General features: G+C 40.2%; 1 protein-coding gene across 1 annotated transcript; it reads right to left on the bottom strand.

Annotated features, from left to right (window-relative positions):
- Positions 31 to 19326, bottom strand: LOC109821193. The gene is made up of 2 exons (XM_020387383.1): positions 19067 to 19326; positions 31 to 457 (listed from the first exon to the last, which is right to left on the bottom strand). Exons 1-2 carry the CDS (start codon positions 19324 to 19326, stop codon positions 31 to 33), a joined length of 687 nt encoding a protein of 228 aa, XP_020242972.1.

Below are 21155 nucleotides of genomic sequence, written 5' to 3'. Positions count from 1 at the left end.
TCCACTCTTGCCTTTTGAGTCCATACAAATCTATAATGGCTGACAACTTTGTGTAACTTTCGCAGCCTGGATACAAGGAGTTTGTGCTTCTTCTAGTCTCCTTATGAACTCGTCACCATGTCCATGTTCAGAAGGTTCATTAATAGGTATAGGCTGAACAAGTTCTTCATCTATAAAGTAGGCAGCTTGGAATAAGTTATATGTCTCGTCCTTAGTGGCTTCATAATCAATCTTCTCACCACTTTCTTGTTTCTCTCCATGCTTATTCCAATGTGATTTCATTCGGTACGAAAGATCCATCCCCTTTGTAACCAAGTGTTCAAAAATTGTACTTCCATCTTGATGGCTCATATTACGACATTTCGTGCAAGGGCAGAACATCCTTGTAGGAAATCCCAAATTCTTTTCAACTGTCTTTACAAATTGTAATGCTTTTTGCTGGTACTCAAGGGTGGATCTATGATTTTCAAAGAAAAGGAGCAAGAACAAAATACATTCCAGATATAGTTAAATTACTATAATTTTACAAGTATTGGTGAACCAACAGATTAAGATATGATTCTTGCCCGTGGAGCCACACCCACTCTTTTTCCTTCATCTTTTTAATGAAGATTTATGCAAGCAATGTCTAACATATGAAAACAAAAATAAACTAATGTCAACATATGAAAACAAAAATAAACAAAAATAAACTGGATGATATAAGGTATGAAGTCCTTTTTGCATGACAACTAACTGGTGGTTTCCATATATTCTTGCTGACCTACTAGTAGTGTTCTCTCATGTTGAATGTTCAAGACGTGGAAGTCTGTTGTTGTTCCAATTAAATTGGAAAGTATGCATGGGGAATGGTTTGAGGATTTGGTAACTGATTTAGTTTTCTCTTACACTGGTGTTAGTTTTCTCTTGCACTGGATGATATAGTGTATAAAGTCCCTTTTGTATACCATTACAAAGTTAAATTTTATAACTTTATAAGCTTGCATGGCTTGTTGATTGTCTCATAGTAACAGAAAAACAAAATTAAACTAAACCCAGCCTAAAATCCCAAACCCATTCTCATTATCATACCAAGTATACCATTCGAATGAAACATATAATAAACTCAAATCCTAAACCCAGACTAAAATTGAACACCATAAACAAACTAATACGCAATTATCATTCAAATACCTAACAGTAAACAAATTAAACTCTTACCCAGTTATCAAATTAAACAAATTGAACAAATTGAACACCATAAACAAAATTAAACTCTTACCCAGTTATCAAATTAAACAAATTGAACAAATTGAACACCATAAACAAAATTAAACTCTTACCCAGTTATCAAATTAAACAAATTGAACAAATTGAACACCATAAACAAAATTAAACTCTTACCCAGTTATCAAATTAAACTCAACAAGAATTTCAAAAGGAATTTCAAAGGAATACTATTCTTCAGATTGCTCCCTGAGCTCCAAGTGCTCTGCATCACAAATAAACCACAAATTCATCACAACTAATCTCACAAAATAACTACCCAAAAATAACATTAAAAATAAAAAGAAAAGGACTTTCAGATTCTCTTAAACCTTTCAGATCTCAAATTAATCCCACGGATCTTCAAATTAATCACACGGATCTTCAAAAGAAAAGGGTTTCGGAGGTGGACGAGAGACGAGGAGGGGCTCCGGCGGTGGACGAGAGACGAGGAGGGGCTCCGACGGTGGACGAGAGAAAGAAGAGGAGGGTCGGGTTTGGAGGCGGCAACGACGGCGAGATGCTGCGACAGCCAGTCGGAGGCGACACCGGCGACGACTCCGAGGCGGCAGCGACGAGTCGGAGGGCTATTAGGGTTTGGGTGAAAGAAAAGGAACGGGAACTGATTATTCGTGGGGGGTTTTAGAAAAATAAAAAGGAAACGAAAATATAACACCAATCTCTCCCTTGTTTTCAACACGCGGGTTTTTTTTTTCAGTCTCCCGCTTAAGATTTCAACGCGGCTTAACAAAAGAAATGTGATCAATTATTTATAGCGTTTAAAATTTTTCAAACGCTATTAAAAAATAAGTCACATACAATTTATAGCACTTACAACATAAACGCTATCATTCAACGCTATAAAAAAATAGTTTTGTTGTAGTGACATGTTATTGCACGGTGTGGTGCATGACAGGTTTGACATTCTTGGTTTCACCTTGGACTGCAGCCTTGTGTGAACCCAGTGGCGTCACAGAGGAGTAGAGACGTAGGTCGAGTGTTTGACTGAACCTCGTGATCATATCGCGTGTTTACGATTGTTTCTTTGGCGCACTATTTATATTCATATCTTATGCTTCTTTTTTATATCGCCTTTTGTTATATTGTTTATCCTTGCATATCCTCTTACATATCATATTGTCAAGGACTTTGCATTATTAGTTTTAATTTTGCATCGATATCGGATTAGATTAGCAATTATCCTATTCACGCCCCCCCACTCCTAGGATATTTTCAAGAGGCACCGGCGGCGATTAGAACTAGGGGCTGAAGTTCTGATGCTTGGTGCAAAAGTTCTGCTATACACTACTGCCAACACTGGGCGGTGGACCTAGCGATGGTATAAGTTTTAAAAAAACCAAATAATAATTGGATCTCACCACCAGTGCTTGGCTCTCTATTACGTGGTGAGACCCAATGAAGGAGGCTCTAGCAATGGGCAATGGGGGACAACCTTCAACCATTACCAACACCCCATGTCAGGATAGTGTTTTTTTAGTGGACAGGGCTTGTAGGCGAACCCCGACTAGGGGTCGGGGCGGCATTGCTAGGCATCACCTTCGCTGCCATCAACCCCTCAAACCCAACCTCAGGGTTCTAGAAACCCTGGGGGCAGTTTGGTGAATAGAATTTTTAGTTTTTGTTTTTCTAAATTTTGATTTTCTAACTTATAGTTTTTAAATCAAAAAATTATTTAAAATAGTGAAAATATCTGAAACTTATGAGAAAGTTTTAGAATTATTATTATTATTTATCTTTAGAAATTTAGGAAATTTCTAATTGGAACCAACTTGATTTCATAATAAAATTATATTGGGATTTTACAAGAATAATTTTTAGACTTTGGAATTCTAAAAGAATTATTTTAAACATCAAAAAATTTGTTTATAAAATCCAAAAAAATCTTGGAGATGTTAATGGGTAACTATTCCACTGGGCACGCCTGTGGTGCGTGAGCAATTTCACAAGAAATGAAAAACTTTAATAAAATTTACTAGTTAAATAGGATAGTTAAATAAAGTTGTGAAATTTCTTGTTTATGTTTATCATGCCATATGTGCAGATGCTTGCATACTAAAATATAAACAAATCATTTCAAGTGGGAGATTTTGAGTTGAGATTGTACTATGATATAACCATCTAGTCTAATATATCTCTAAGAAATTTTATATTCTATTTTCAACGCAATTTGTTATGATTTTAAAAATTATATATTTGAACATTATGGCACTATGCCTTCTTCTCTCTGTTTTGGATGTAATTTTATTATCAATATAAAAGGCTTTATGAGATGGAATGTTCTTCTAGGTAGAACACTACTCTATGTATATGCCGCTAATCTTAACATGTCCGTAAATTAAGTGTCTTTATCCTTCTCTTATTGATGTTCCAATATAATATTCTGACTTCAGTTCGGGACTAATGAGTTATAGGTACTTCTGTCGAAAGATCCATTTTCTCCTGAGATCAGTGGATTTTATCGAGTATTGAGACTGTAAAGTTTGAGTAAGAACAGGGTCTAACTCGAACTCAAAGATGTGAGATCAATCATTACAAGGTCTAGAAATAGTGATATTGTACAAGTAGTTCATTGGATGAACTGCAAGGAAGAGCAATCTTATTCAGGAATTTGAAGATTATTTGAATGCAAAGGGCTTCTGGGATGCTCTGAACACAAGATTTGAATATATCTCTCAGTTGAGGATCTGAGTTTCTTATTTTTAAATGGATTCAAACAATATGTCTACTGGGCAAAACATCAGATTCACCTTTCTATGATAACCTTTATGATTAGGGATCATGAGGTAGCTAGAGCTGCGTCGTGCTAGGAGCAACAGATCTAGGTGGTTATAAGAGCTTTACATAACTCTAGGAAACAAATTTATTACTTTCATGGCACGTCGCATATGCAACAATATCCGCATGATGTGCAAATGAGAGTGAGATTGGAATCTAAATACCAGGGTGTGTCCAAGGCTGACATGTCTACTTCAGCTTTAGTAGTTGTATACCCGATGCACAAGGATAAGAGCCTAATTGTAGCGGTATGCCAGGAGTTTTTTTGAATGGATTCTAAAATAAAAGAAGGCAATTAAAAGGTAAAAAGGCTAAAAAAGAGCAAGGCTAATTATTTTGATGGCATACAAGCCAATGATTTAGCGCATGAGAGCATGCAACAGAGAAAACTTAGGACTCATTGACCACATGTATAAGGCATAGACTAGCTCGTAGGTTAATTATTTTGATGGAAAACAAGCCAATCATTTAGCGCATGAGGGCATGTAACCGAGAAAACTTAGGACTCATTGACCACATCTATAAAGCATAGACTAGCTCGTAGAGTTCGTGAAGATTTTGAATGGAAGTAGAAAGATCTAAATAGAGAATATGTATTGGTGTTGTAATGGTGTTGGCACTGATTCATATAGGTTTTCTCTAAGTTCAGGGAACAAATAGATCTTGTAATACTAGCACCATAATTGAGGAATCGTCTCCCGATAATTAGGCTTGTGGAATTCATGTGGGTGACATACATAGATTTACTTCTTGAATTCTCTGCTTCGCATAGGATAGCGAGACAATTTCTTAGTTGATTTTAGAATGTGATTGATTATAAGATAATTGGGTCTATGTTCTACTTTGTCTTGTACCGTTAATTAAGATTGGATCTAATTGACGTTATTATAGATTTGGTCACATTAGAGGATACATGTTAGGGGCGACCATCTAAGTATGTGTACCAATATGTATCCATCCACCAAGAAGCATAATCTAATTGGTAAATCACTAGGAAATCTTTTCGCAAGGCTAAGAATAAATCAGTCATAATTGTACACTCTTATACATGCAAACTAATATTTATGAAGGTACAAAATAGAGCATCTTATTTCCTCACATTAATAGGCTATTACTCTATCTATGGTAATGTATATTTGATCGTGCACCTAGTTTAGAGCTCAAATTTGTTTTGAGCACAATATCAACAAGATGGATAATCAATTAAGCAAAACCATTGGAGCTTTGTGCACTAGTTGCAAGAAAGAGTAGTTACCTGGCCAGTTCAAGGAATTGTGTTAAGTAAAGAGAAAAGTCAGATAGTTGACAATAACCTATATTTTTGTAAGAAAATAGTGTTATAAAAGTGACGAATATGACTCTACTATTCATAACTGAGAACATCTACACATTTAATTTTTGGGAGATGCACCATTGATAGTGACATATGTTCTTAACCATGTACATTTTAGATTAGTATTGTCTACACCTTATGAGTTATAGACAACTGAGGGATAGTATTGGATCACAACGACAATGTTGGTGTGTTGCTCACACACTACTGCTTTTCATTGGTATGAGAAATGGGACCTAGAGGGAAGAAGTGTTTATCATACGTTGTGACTGTGACCAAGAGTGTTGCGAGATATTGTCTACTAGTCCATGGAATGATTCCCGAGGCTATTGAGATTTGATAGATTGTGCCAAGTCATTTAAAGTATCTCTCTCCCACTATCTTCAACTGGTAAATGAACTATCCTCTTCCATTACTAGCTCTATAACATCCTCCTCTGTCTCGTACGCTCCTAAAACCTGACAAATGTTCATGGTAGCACTGCATGTTGTTGCGGAGCCTAAGTCACACAAGGATACTACTTCTAGGTCTGAAGTGAAAGAGTGGAAAACAAACAATCGATACGTAGCTTGAGTTCATGAGGGGGTATCAAGCCAGTGACTTTGTGATGCCCCTGGTTTCATACATGGCTGCAGTCCAAGTTGAACTCAGAGATGTCAAACCCGCCTTGTACTCATACTGTGCATAAACACGTTTTACCAATCATATTAATATCCTCTAGTGGAATCAAATAAAAGTGCAGGTACAAAACAAGCAAAATAGGAAATAGAAATAACAGACATGATATAGAAAGAGGTATTTCATAAATAAAAATCATATCTCAACTGAACCACATCTAATATCTAAAATAATGAAAATGTCTCAACATGAATCAACTGGAAATCATACTAAGGCACACTACCTTTACAATATAAATATAAAACTCTAATGTCTGAATAAGAATATAATAATTAATGTGGAGCCTCTATTAATAACTTATGGAACGATAACTATACAAGAACTCCGTCATCCTGCGACTCTACGAACCTTAGTACTGCCTGAAAGGAAGTTTAAAACAAAAAGAACAACAATAAGAGCGTCAGAGGGCTAAAGCAATATTACCTCCATCTGCAAATAGAATTAATATTTAGAAACCTACAACACGAGATGTGGTATGTCGAGGGAAATAATCCAAACAAGAAAACCCTCATGTATATACCATATGTCTCAAATTGTAGATACCTAAACATTAACACCGAACTAGGAAATGACATATTAATAGGATCAACAATTAGAAATTCACAACACGAGACTAGTACGTCGAGTGAAATAATCTAAACAAGGAAACCCTCATGTATATATCATATGTCTCAAATTGTGAATCGCTAATCATTGATCCTGACTAACAAGTAAAGAAAAAAGTAAAAAATATAAAGACATCATTACATCGTATTTATAATATCTTTCATAATCACTAAGGAGAGAAAATAAATACTGACATATAATGACGTATACATTCAAGAGCAAAGTATCTCGTTTATATATCTCAAAAATGAGTTGAACTCATAACTAACATCCGCCTAAAACATAGGCTATAAATCAACTGTCTCAAAGTCATGGACAACCCTGTAGGTATGAACTGTGTACATGGCTCATTAGTCTCATCATGATCTCAACATGTAGCCTGAGTGCAGGACAACCTACCACATAGGTATCCAAATAGATGGCTTACAATCACCATAAATAGATGGCTTACTAGCCTCATCGTATACTCGTGTGGTCAGACTGCTATACAAAACATCTAAACCCGACTCAATAGCATGTACATATGGAATATCGACGCACTACCTCATGTAGCATTGAACTGGGCTCATCAACGATATCCATCATATGCATAAACTGTGTATATCTGGTATATCGACATATTATCCCATATAGTACGGAGCTGTGCTCATTAACGATATCCAATTAGTGTATGAATAATTACTACTTTATTATAAACAACTCAACTCTTGTTAAAACCCCCTTTGGGTTACTCATGTGTGTGCAACGACACTGTACTGGTGTATGCGTGAATGTACATGTAAAAAAGTGTGGTTCGAACCCTACGAACACGTGCAAGACCTCTTCCTTTGGTTGTAGGCTGTCTAAAAATCACAATAGATAGCTTATCCTCCATCAAACACTGATGATGGAAGTTACAATCTGACGACTTCCAAAAGGCTACAATTTGAAGACTTTCACGTAGATCGCTGAAGGTTACAATCTGACGATCTTCACGACAACCGATGAGAGCTCTAGTTCAACAGCATTCACAATCAACATCGGGAGTTACAATCTGACGACTCTTATATTCTCAAGGAGCCAAGACGAATATTACAAGATAATGATCTTTACAACGCTATGACAAAAGAGATTACTTTGTGATAATCTCTTCAAGACAAGAGGCGGAGGTCCTCCCCGTGTATCAACATCAAAACGCTGGAGTCGAACCCGCGTTACAATATCAAAACGTGAGGGTCGAACCTGTGTTACAACATCAAAATGCCATGGTCGAACCCGCGTTACAACATTAAAACGCCGTGGTCGAACCCGCGTTACAATATCAAAACGCGAGGGCCGCGTTACAACATTAAAACGCCGTGGTCGAACCCGCGTTACAATATCAAAACGCGAGGGTCGAACCCGCGTTACAACATCAAAACGCTGTGGTCTAACCCGCGTTACAACATTAAAACGCCATGGTCGAACCCGCGTTACAACATTAAAACGCGAGGGTCGAACCCGCGTTACAATATCAAAACGCTAGAGTCGGACCCACGTTACAACAAGCGAAACATGAGCGACCCTCGCGTTCGGATGTTCAGTCAACACCCAACCTCGCGTCTCAATCCTAAGACGCGAGGTTAGGGTCCTGATCGCCAGGTTGGGCGTTTAACTCATTCAAATATGAGTCGAACGGTTTCAGAACTGTTTTCCCCACAATCTAAGGAAATCACGCCCACTTAGGAGCGGATTTAGAGGGCAGTTACACCCCCTTAATCCCTTATAAAAGCGAGTAAACTCAACTGAGTTCAAGGTTCGATTTTTCTTGGCTGGAATCGACCATTGAAGGCTGTTTTTTTTTTGGAGCTGAGAATTGGTAGCAACGTTCGATTTTTCTTGGCTTGAATCGACCATTGAAGGCTGGCTTTTTAGAGCTGAGAATTAGCAGCAACAGGGGAGATCATTGGGGGAACTTCGGAGGAGATAAGCATCATCCTTCAAGGAAGATCATCTTCAACGTTCGGCAACAGGAGCTTCCTCATCCTTGGCTATTAACCGATTTTCGGTTTAAATCAACTCTTTTTCAAGAGTTCAAACTCGTTCAGAGTTATCAACTCGTCCAGAGTTCTAAAACTTGCCACGCAAGTTCTCCATAACGTCAAATCGTGAGGAGGAGACATCTTTCCAGTGAATCAAGACATCGAATCGTCAACGGAGAGCAAACTCGACGTGAGCATTCGAGGGAGGCACTCCATCGCTACCGTGAAGAACCCAGTTTTAAACAAAGGAGAGAATCAAATTCGTTGTCTTCTCTTTTGTAATCAAATTGTAATCAGAAACAAAGGAATACAAGTCAATTTTCTTTTATTCTCTTTACTGCAAAGACCTCTTCCTTTGGTACAAACACAGATCTCACCTTCCTCTCGGTGAATCCTTCACCAAACTCTTTCAAATACTTAAAAACTTGAACTACGGTTTTAAAGGAGGGGTGGCTGCTGTATTCTCATGAAAAAGTACAACAAAATAGGGTTTAAATGAGTATATATAAGCCTTAGATCAAAACTACACGGATACAACCCGAAAACCTAAAAGAAAATTGGAAACAGTCCATAAGTCGACTTATAAGTCGACTTGGTGTAAGTCGACTTATAAGTCGGCTTATCAGGAAAAATATGTGTGTGCATGTCTTTGTTGATTTGGCTGTAACTTTCACATTTGAACTCAGAATGAGGTGATTTAAGATGCATTGGAAAGCTATTGAAGCGGTCTACAACTTCTATCTTCTTTTATTCTCTTTACTGCAATTTTTCACTACATATAAAAGATGGCAACTCTGCTGGGGACTAGTTTCTCTGATGAAGAAGTGGTGGCGCAATCCGATGTTCATCTCACTGGAACAACCGTCGAAACTCTTGTGGTAGAGTTTGATCAAGCCAAGTTCGAGGAGGCTCTCTCCTCCGGATCCCTTAGCCCCAAGGCTATACGCAAGATCCACAAAGTCTCCAAGAAGACTAAATCTCCAACTGTTGATGGAGTGCCGAAGAAAGTCCTCTCCTTTGGTCAAAATTCATCAATCAGCCCCTTCTCTGAAGGACTGGGCTCTGCCTCTGCTAAACTCACTCAACGAATTGAAAACTCCACACCCGCGTCAATACGATGTGTCATGGGTGGTAAAAGGCTTAAGACGGAGATAGATCCAATCAACGCCGATGATGCCCTTGCAAAAGCCTTAAAACAGGCCAAGAAGAACGCTGCTCGTCGAAGAAGAAGGTCTCAGCGACGAGCACAAACTCGAGAAAGTCGATCCTCCAACCAACGCGAGCTTCGTGTTCGTGAGCCTAAACACGACCCTGAGCTTCGCGTTTATGAGCCCAAACATGAGCTTCGCGAGAACCAAACTGAACGCGGCCCTCAATGGCGCGTTTTACAGCCAAAACGCGAACTTCAAGCCTTCGTTGAACGCGAACTTCAACTTCGCGTTTCCAAGTTAAAACACGACCCTCGCGTCGACAATGAAGAACGCGACCCTCATGTCGCCAAACCAAAATGCGACCTTCGCGTTTCAAGTGCCAGACGCGACCCTCGCATTTCAAGTGCCAAACGCGACCTTCGCGTCTCAGGTTCCAAACACGACCCTCGCGTCTCAGGTGCCAAACGCGACCCTCGCGTCCCAAGTTCCAAATCCAATACAGAAGTTGGTGTATACCGTGGAGCGTGACTAGATTGAGGGGCGGATATAAGAAGTTCATGGATTCAAGTCATCTCAACCAGATCCATGTTTACCAAGAGCCAGTCCTGTCCAATCATGGGCTGGGGGTTCCAATTCAAACCTCACAATCAGTGAGTAATTCTCCTCAAATCTTTACAACAGATTTGAGAGAGTTCATATCGAGAGCAAGACTGATGCAACAAGTCACTCGTTCGTTCCAATATGAACGACTGATTTCTACGGTCCTCTCTGGATGTCAATGCTACTCATATGCGGCCCAACTGTTGGTGTTCAACCAATTTACGAATGTTGCTTTGTCTAACCAACGACGACGTTCGCACAAGAAGAAGTCTTCAGAGACCGAATATCCTGAGGTCACTATCAATGTGATCGGCAGAGGGAAAGCCTCAGGTCCTAGTTCCGATGACTCTGAGACAAGTCGTTCGCCGACCGTCAGAGAAATCGCTAACGAGTTTGAAGGAATCTACCAACGCACTCGGATGCGAACATGAGCCATTCTCCCTGTCAACTATCGGAGATTAGCCAGAGGAACCAATTCCGATGATGAACATTCAGCCATCGCGGAGTCTCAATCGTTAAGTTCCATTGTTTAACGTGAAAGCTCCGCCTATATGACAGAAAACAATGAAGATATCACAAAGAGACTTGATGAGCAGGAGGCCATGCTCAAATCTCAGCAGGAGGCCATCAATGAACTCATGGCCCTGTTGACTCAAATCGTCGCAGACAAGACCAAATCTCAGGAGATAGATTCGCCACCTAGGCAAGAATCTTTCAGGAGAGAAAAAGCGTCTTCATCCCAACCTCACACAAGCAAATGGAAGGGAAAAGTGGTTGATGATGCGGCTTCTGACCAAGAAGCCCATAACCTGGAATCTTCCTCTGATGAAGGAAGAGAGATGGAGAATGAGCAAAATCTCCAATATGCCAAAATGGAAGAATTGGAAGCCCGCCTCAATGCCATTGCTAACAGAAGTGAGCTCCAAGACGAGGGAGTTGTCAGACCCTATCCTGCCGAATGGGATGCAGCCCCTTATCCTCCAAAATTTGAAGTCCCGACGCTACAAACTTTTGACGGCACGGGATCACCGAACCAACATATTTATCATTTCAAGTCATAGACTGGAAATGTAATATCAAACGATGCCATACTGGCTCGATTGTTCATTGGCACCCTTAAGGGAGTTGCCTTTGAATGGTTCAGGAAACTTCCTGTGGGATGTATCCAAAAGTGGGCAGATCTAGAGAGACTCTTCCTGTCGAGATTCTTTGAAGAGGATACGGAAGTCTCCATCCATACCCTTCTCACCACTAAACAGAAGAAGAGGGAGTCCGTCAAAGCCTTCGTCAAGAGGTTCCGAACCATGGCTCTCCGGTGTTCGTCTTGTATGATACAGTCTACCTTAGTAGAGACCTGTCGACACAACCTGCAAACCGACCTCCTAGCCCGAATCGGAGTTGCAGAATGCCGTTCCTGGAGACAACTGATCTCTCAAGGCGAACAGGCTCAAAAGATTATTGCCAGGATCAAAGCTGAAGAACAAAGTAGGCAAGATCAACCTGAGCAATCAGACCAAGCCCAACCTTCTCCTGAGCAATCGGACCAAGCCCAATCTCCTCAGTCAGAAGAGGAAGATACTATGACCACTGAAGCTAATCCTCTTCAGTAGGGTACCGGGTCTCCAATAACAATCACGTTAACAATTACCTCTGATAGTCCATTAACTTGTCAATCCGCTTTAATAGGATGGCAGGTCCACAAAACTATCACGTTAACATTTACCTCTGATAGTCCATCAACTTGTCAATCCGCTTGAATAGGATGACAGGTCCACTAAAACTATCACGTTAATGATCACCTCTGATAGTCTGCTTTCTCCAAATTCCCCCACCAATCATCTTCAATAGGATGGTGGGTCCACCAAAACTATCACGTTAACCGTCACCTCTGATAGTCATTTTCCTCCAAATTCCCCCACCAATCCTCTTCAAGTAGGATGGCGGGTCCACAAAACTATCACGTTAACATTTACCTCTGATAGTCAAACTCATCAGATAATGGCCTACCAGGTGATGTCCCTCTATTCCGACTTCACGGATAGTGCCTCACTAGGCGATGCTGCCTTGTCTTACCTCTTTTTTCTTTCCCTGCTAGTCTTGAATCAAGACTGTGCGCGTTGGGTTACTTGGAATCCATTGGATTAAGAGTAACGAATCTTTCAGCATCGTCGCAGTTAACATTACACTTATGCACGATCCAATCATTCCCCACAGAGTATGCATTCAACTTACATCACTCCCAATTTGTCACGTTTAAACAATCTACCTCTGGACAACAATCAACTTATCAATTCCTTGACAATAGTTTTTTTTTTTTTCGGATTATAAGTCCTCAAAATTTGCTCAAATCGCAATCTTCACCCAGCCAAGACGCTAAGTCTTCCAAAAATCTTGCCTTCAATTATCACAAGCTTCAAAATTTATCGCTCTTTGACGATAACTCATTTAGCCAAGTTTTCGCCCAGGCCGAGACAGCTAATTCCCTAAAATCTTTGTGCAAGTCACAGAAACACATTCTTGTCACGTTAACATCATACCTCTGACAAAACTCACTTATCAATCCTTATCAATAGGATGATAAGTCCACAAAGTTGATCCGATCGTAACAAATTCCTGTCACGTTAACACTAAACCTCTGACAATTCACTTATCAATCCTCGTCAATAGGATGATAAGTCCACAAAGTTGCTCCAATCGCAACACATTCCTGTCACGTTGTTAACACTATACCTCTACAAATTCACTTATCAATCCTCGTTAATAGGATGATAAGTCCACAAAGTTGCTCCAATCGCAACACACATTCCTGTCACGTTAACAATATACCTCTGACAACAATCCACTTATCAATCCTCGTCAATAGGATGATAAGTCCACAAAGTTGCTCCGATCGCAACACATCCCTGTCACGTTAACATTAAACCTCTAACAAATTCACTTATCAATCCTCATCAATAGGATGATAAGTCCATAAAGTTGCTCCAATCGTAACACATATCCTGTCACGTTAACACTAAACCTCTGACAAATTCACTTATCAATCCTCTCCAATAGGATGATAAGTCCACAAAGTTGCTCCAATCGCAACACACATCCTGTCACGTTAACACTACACCTCTGACAAAAATCCACTTATCGACTCTCCTCAATAGAGCGATAGGTCCATAAAATACTGTTAGGTTAACATCACACCTCTAACAGTCAAATCCCCCAATGAACTTGTTAATCCTTTTTCAACAAGAATAGCAAGTTTTCATTATGAAATCCCCAACGGATTAAAGATTTTCTGGAATCATCCTAGTGATAATAAAGAAAATTTCTGAATTTCACTCTAAATGGAAATTCATGCCAAGTTAATATTACACCTCTGGCGCTTCCAACTTTCTTTCAGTGTCTCAAGTAACACAGGAAGAAACAGTGGCAAAGCCTACGTATTCAACATCGTAACAAGTTGTTATTAATAACGCCGAAATCCATGCCTTACACGTATGGGGAATTTTATCCCGAATCCTAAGTAGGGATATGTCAACGCCTAACACGCGTTGCCGGTTAGTCTTTCACCGTAAAAAGGACAAAAGTCTACGTATTCAACATCGTAGCAGGTTGTTATTAATAACGCCGAAATTCATGCCTTACATGCATGGGGGACGTTATCTCGATCCCTAATTAGAGATAAGTCTACGCCTAACATGCGTTGCCGGTTAGTCTTTTTCCGTAAAAAAATGACAAAGTCTATGTATTCAAAATCATAGCATCGAGTCTAAGAGAGTTCATTCTTTTAGCATAACATTACATGTGGAACGGATTCAAATAATTCACATGCTAGCCCGACTCAAACGGTAGTCGGTAAATGCTTATCAAATCCGTTGATGGCTGAGGGTTTGCCAAAAATCCTATGCATGTTCGTAGGTCCATTATCTTGATGGATGTGAGCCGAGACTTGAAATAGATAAGCTAAAGACAAGTTTCAAAGACTTAGTCAAAAATGCACGGAAGCCACTTCCATGTCTCAAGTCAAAACGCCGAGGTCAGACCCGCGTTACAAAAATCATGACGCCGAGGTCACACCCGGGTTCCAACTTTAAAAACGCCAAGGTCAGACCCGCGTTACAAAAATCATGACGCCGAGGTCACACCCGGGTTTCAAATTCAAAACGCCGAAGTCAGCCCCGCGTCTCAAATTCAAAACACAGGGGTCCACCCCCGCATTCCAGAAGCAGGATTATGACGCATACCTTCACAAAGTTCCTACGTGGTAAATCCCTTCAACCAAGATGCCTTCGAAGCGAGTGCAAAGAACGACTCATTTACGACAAAAAATCAACAGCTCCAGGATCAGAGTGAGATCCAAAGTATTCTGAAAATTCGTCCCAGTCAACCGCGAACTTTCGAAAACTTTGGAGGGGGTTCTGTAGGCTGTCTAAAAATCACAATAGATAGCTTATCCTCCATCAAACACCGATGATGGAAGTTACAATCTGACGACTTCCAGAAGGCTACAATTTGAAGACTTTCACGTAGATCGCTGAAGGTTACAATCTGACGACCTTCACGATAACCGATGAGAGCTCTAGTTCAACAGCATTCACAATCAACATCGGGAGTTACAATCTGACGACTCTCATATTCTCAAGGAGCCAAGACGAAGATTACAAGACAATGATCTTTGCAACACTATGACAAAAGAGATTACTTTGTGTTAATCTCTTCAAGACAAGACGCGGAGGTCCTCCCCGTGTGTCAACATCAAAACGCTGGAGTCGAACCCGCGTTACAATATCAAAACGCGAGGGTCGAACCCGCGTTACAACATCAAAACTTCATGGTCGAACCCGCGTTACAACATTAAAACGCCGTGGTCGAACCCACGTTACAATATCAAAACGCGAGGGTCGAACCCGCGTTACAACATCAAAACGCCGTGGTCAAACCCGCGTTACAACATTAAAACGCCGTGGTCGAACCCGCGTTATAACATTAAAATGCGAGGGTCGAACCCGCGTTACAATATCAAAATGCTAGAGTCGGACTCGCGTTACAACAAGCGAAATGTGAGCGACCCTCGCGTTCTGGATGTTCAGTCAACACCCAACCTCGCGTCTCAATCCTAAGACACGAGGTTAGTGTCCTGAACGCCAGGTTGGGCGTTTGACTCATTCAAATATGAGTCGAACGGTTTCAGAACCATTTTCCCCATGATCTGAGGAAATCACGCCCACTTAGGAGCGGATTTAGAGGGCAGTTACACCCCCTTAATCCCCTATAAAAGCGAGTAAACTCAGCTGAGTTCAAGGTTCGATTTTTCTTGGCTGGAATCGACCATTGAAGGCTGTTTTTTTTTTGGAGCTAACAATTGGCAGCAAGGTTCGATTTTTCTTGGCTTGAATCGACCATTGAAGGCTGGCTTTTTAGAGCTGAGAATTGGCAGCAACAGGGGAGATCATTGGGGGAACTTCGGAGGAGATCGGCATCATCCTTCAAGGAAGATCATCTTCAAAGTTCGTCTTAAATCAACTCTTTTTCAAGAGTTCAAACTCGTTCAGAGTTATCAACTCGTCCGGACTTCTAAAACTTGCCACGCAAGTTCTCCATAACGTCAAATCGTGAGGAGGAGACATCTTTCCAGTGAATCAAGACATCGAATCGTCAACGGAGAGCAAACTCGACGCGAGCATTCGAGGGAGGCACTCCATCGCTACCGTGAAGAACCCAGTTTTAAACAAAGGAGAGAATCAAATTCGTTCTCTTCTCTTTTGTAATCAAATTGTAATCAGAAACAAAGGAATACAAGTCAATTTTCGATCTCACCTTCCACTCGGTGAATTCTTCACCAAACTCTTTCAAATACTTAAAAACTTGAACTACGGTTTTAAAGGAGGGGTGGCTGCTGTATTCTCATGAAAAAGTACAACAAAATAGGGTTTAAATGAGTATATATAAGCCTTAGATCAAAACAACACGGATACAACCCGAAAACCTAAAAGAAAATTGGAAACAGTCCATAAGTCAACTTATAAGTCGACTTGGTGTAAGTCGACTTATAAGTCGACTTGGTGTAAGTCGACTTATAAGTCGGCTTATCAGGAAAAATCTGTGTGTGCATGTCTTTGTTGATTTGGCTGTAACTTTCACATCTGAACTCAGAATGAGGTGATTTAAGATGCATTGGAAAGCTATTGAAGCGGTCTACAACTTCTATCTTTTGAGGTTTCCTAAATTCAAACTGTATCTATATATAAAATATAAATACTCTTAACAAATCGTTTTTCCAGATTCAAGCTCGTGCATACCGTACATGATTTCACTCTTATATTCATATATATATACATTGGATTGATCTCAAATCAATCCCTAGCATACTCAAACATCAAAATATATTATTTATCACTATATAACATATTTATTATTATTTTTTACATAATATTCAAATTTTATAAGGTTTTACATTCTTCCCCTCTTAAAAGAATTTCGTCCCCGAAATTCCATAATCGTATCTTAGGAATTAATAATATGAGAAAAGCACTAAGAGAGGATTATCCAGACAAGAAAACCCTCACGTACACATCTCATACCATTAATAACCAGATATAAAACATAACAATATCTACACTTAACCATATAGAATGTGAATACTCCCCCCCATCTAGAATGTGAATACTCCCACTTAACTCCTAACTAAGCGGAACAAGTACGTTGGGAGAAAAATCCAAACAAGGAACCCCCCATATATATACCATGTATTCCATATAATTAGGAGCTAAGTGTTCATATTCTTGTTCTAGCATTAAATATAAATATAACAATATGGATAACCATGAACATCAATCAAAATTAATCAATTTATCTGCTCAAACAGGTGCGGGTAGTCACGACGCATAACATCTTCGCGCCCCTCCAGAATCCTCCTCAATATCTATACTTTACAATCTAAAATGTAAATACTCCCACTGAACCCCCTAACTAAATAAAACTAGTACGTCAGACAAAAAATCCAAATAAGGAACCCCTCATATATATACCATATGTTCCGAATAATTAGGAGCTAAGTGCTAATACCACCATTCTAGCATTAAGTATAGATATGAACATGTAGATAATCATAAACATAGGTGAATCATATCCAAACAATTTATTTGCTCAAATAGGTGCAAGTCGTGGTGATGCATATCCTCATCGCGCAACTTCCTCAGCTCCTTTCCGATTATATTGAACTTTAACTAAAGGAATCACTTTGTTTCTAAGTATCTTGTCCTCCTTAGCAATAATACACATGAATTTCAATAATAGTCATATCATCAAGAATCTCAACCTCTAGCATGTCTAACACTCACTGCTGCTCCTCGCACGTAGATGCTTCTTAAGCATCGAAACATGGAAGACATCGTGTATACTCGACATCGATGCTGGAAGATCTAGCCGATATGAAATGGCTCCAATGCACTCCACTATCCTGAATGGACCGATATACCTCGGGGTAAGCTTTTCCCATCTTCCAAAACACCGAATTCCTTTTATTGGTGACATTTTTAATAATACATAGTCCCCAAGCTGGAACCCTAATGGTCGTCGTCTCTGATCTGCATAACTTTTCTGACAACTCTGCGCTGTAAAATGCGTTCCCGAATTATTGCTACTTTTTCTGTAGTCTGTCTTACTAACTCCGGTCTAAGTATAGGTTGTCCTCTGGTTCTGCCAATCAAATAGGCGATCTACAAGGCCTCCCGTACAACGCCTCATACGGTGCCATACCAATTGTTACTAGGTAACTGTTGTTATAAGTGAATTCAATCAATAGGATATGATCCTCCCAGCTGCCCTGAAAATGTATAACACAAGCCCACAACATATCCTCTAATACTTGGTTGACTCTCTCCGTTTTTCCATCTGTCTGCGGGTGGAAACCACTAGAATATGACAATTGGCTACCGAAAGAGTTTTGGAAGCTCCTCCAAAAGTGCAAAGTGAAAACCGAGCATTGGTCTGATATAATTATCTCTGGATCTCCATGTAATCATAATATCTCCTAGATGAATATCCTCACTTACGACTCTGTCGTGTACGTCGTCTTCAACGGAATGAAATGTGCTGACTTTATCCACCGATCAACAATTACTCAAACTGAATTGTTGCCCTTCTTCGACCTTGGCAAATCCTATAATAAAATCCATAGAAATATCTTCCCACTTCCACTCCAAAATGGGTAAAGGTTGTAGATTTTCTACCGGTCTCTGATATTCTGCCTTCACTTACTGGCAGGTAAAACATCTAGCCACATACTCTACAACCGCCCTACGCATGCTGCTCCACCAAAAGTGTCTCTTTAGATCCTTGTACATTTTAGTTATGCCTGGATGCACGGTGTACCTGGTATGATGCGTCTCATCAAATAAGTCTTTCTTTAATCGCGGATCACTCGGCATCACTAATCGGCCCTTCATTCGAAGTTCTCCATCTACTCCAACGGTCCAATCAGCCTTTGGCTCTTTGGAGATCTCCCCCTTTCGAGTTTGAATCCAAGAGTCCTCTAGCTAAGCTCTGACCACTTTATCACTCCAAGATGGCTACTCAGACAAAGCTCCCAAAATGCGTTGCCTCTGCCGAACTCCGGTCTAAAATAAAATTGGCTAAGGGTGTGAAAATCTCGATATAACGTGCACCTCAAAGCTGCAGTCTGATGTTGACGCTTCCTACTCAATACGTCTGCTACAACATTAGCCTTCTTCAGATGATACTGAATCACAAACTCGTAGTCTTTGATAAACTCAACCCATCGTCGATGTCTCTGATTTAGCTCTTTCTGAGAGAAAATATACTTCAAACTTTGATGATCCGTGAAAAGCTCGAACTGCACTCCATACAGATAATGTCTCCATGTCCTTAGTGCAAAGATCACTGCTGCAAGCTTTAAGTCATGCATGGGATAATAATGCTCATTTTATCAGCTATTGTGATATGTATGTCACTACTCTCTGGGTCTGCATCAAAGCACCTCCTAGACCCAATAACGACACATCTATATAGACTACGAAGGTCCTGTTACTACTCGGAATAATCAATACCGACGCTATAGTCAACTTAGCCTTTAGAGTCTCAAAGGCCTCCTGGCACTCCATGACAGCGTGTAAGTGACGTCGCAATCTTTGAGAAATCCTGAATAAACTTTGTATAATAGCCTACTAAACCCAAGAAATTGTGCATCTCTGAAGCTGTCTTCGACGGCTCCTAATTAAGTACTGCCTCCACCTTTACTACGTCTACTACAATACCCTCCTTGTTGATAATATGGCCCAAAAATATGACTTCAGAAAGCCAAAACTCATATTTGGTGAACTTGCCATATAACTGATGCTCCCGCAAGGTCTATAATGCTAATCGAAGATGCTGCTCGTGGTCTATCTCCGATCTCGGATAGACAAGAATATCATCAATGAATACGATCATGAATTTGTCCAAATATGGATGAAAAACTCAGTTCATCAAATCCATGAATACATTAGCTATATAGGTCAGCCCAAAATGGCATTACAAGGAACTCAGAAAGACGGTCTTGGGAATATCCATCTCCTGAACCCGCAACTGATGATATCCAGAATAAAGATTAATATTAGAGAAATACTACGCTCCCTGCAGCTGGTCGAACAAGTCATCAATCCTCGATAGTGGGTACCAGTTTCGGATAGTGACCTTATTCAACTCACGATAATCTATACAAAGGAGCATACAACCGTCCTTCTTCTTCACGAAGAGAACCATCGCTCCCTATGGAGAATGACTCCGGCGAATAAAGCCCTGAGATAACAACTCGTCTAACTAGGTCTGTAGCTCCCTCATCTCAGCAGGTGTCATACGATATGATTCTCGAGATATCGATGTTGTGCCCGGCTACAACTCAATGCAGAAACTCAACCTCTCTCACTGGAGGTAAACCTGGTATATCCTGAAAGACATCCTGATGCTCTGATACCACTCACATCTCGCTAAACTCAGCATCATGATCCCGTACCATCACCTCCTCGACGTATGCCAGAAGTGACTCCGCAAACTGGTTGCCCCGTGAGGTCGCTACTATCAACTCAGACCCATTGGACGCTCGCAAGCTGATTGTTTTAGAAAAATAATCGATACTAATATGGTAGGACGATAGCCAATCCATACTGAGAATGACGTTGAACTCTGACATTTGAAAAATGATTAGATCAAAAAAGAACTCTGACTCATCTAGACTAATAACGCATCTCCTACAGATACTCTCAATAGGGATACCTCCCTTAAAGGAGTAGAGACGGATAACGAAAAGTCTAAGACATGTGAAACTAGTTGAAACCTATCCATGAAGGTATGAGAGATAAATGAATACGAAGCTCCTGAGTCGAACAAGATCCGAACTGGAAAGGAATAATCACTAAGAAAGCTCTGCTCGTACCATGATCACGCGGTACGACTGCATAAACTCTGTCAGTTGCTGGTGACTACTGTACTACTAGCGGTGTAATCTATGAGACTATCTATCTCATAGGAATCTCTTGTATAGTGTGCATATGGCCTACTGGCCCCTTGGTCCTCGGAATGGTAGGTGGTGCCTCAATCCTCTGCTACTGGTCGTAACCATGGCCCTACGACTACTGATCTTGACCACTATTCTACTAGTGGTGATGAAAATCCTTACCCTATTACTGGGGTCCTCCTAATCTTGCAAAAGGTTTCTTGTCCTTGTCATGGTCTCCGGAAAATCCTGCTTCTAAAATT

Source organism: Asparagus officinalis, chromosome 8 (assembly GCF_001876935.1).
Source record: "Asparagus officinalis chromosome 8, Aspof.V1, whole genome shotgun sequence".
In the NCBI taxonomy this organism is placed as follows: domain Eukaryota; kingdom Viridiplantae; phylum Streptophyta; class Magnoliopsida; order Asparagales; family Asparagaceae; genus Asparagus; species Asparagus officinalis.
This window is presented reverse-complemented; position numbering and strand designations above follow the sequence as displayed.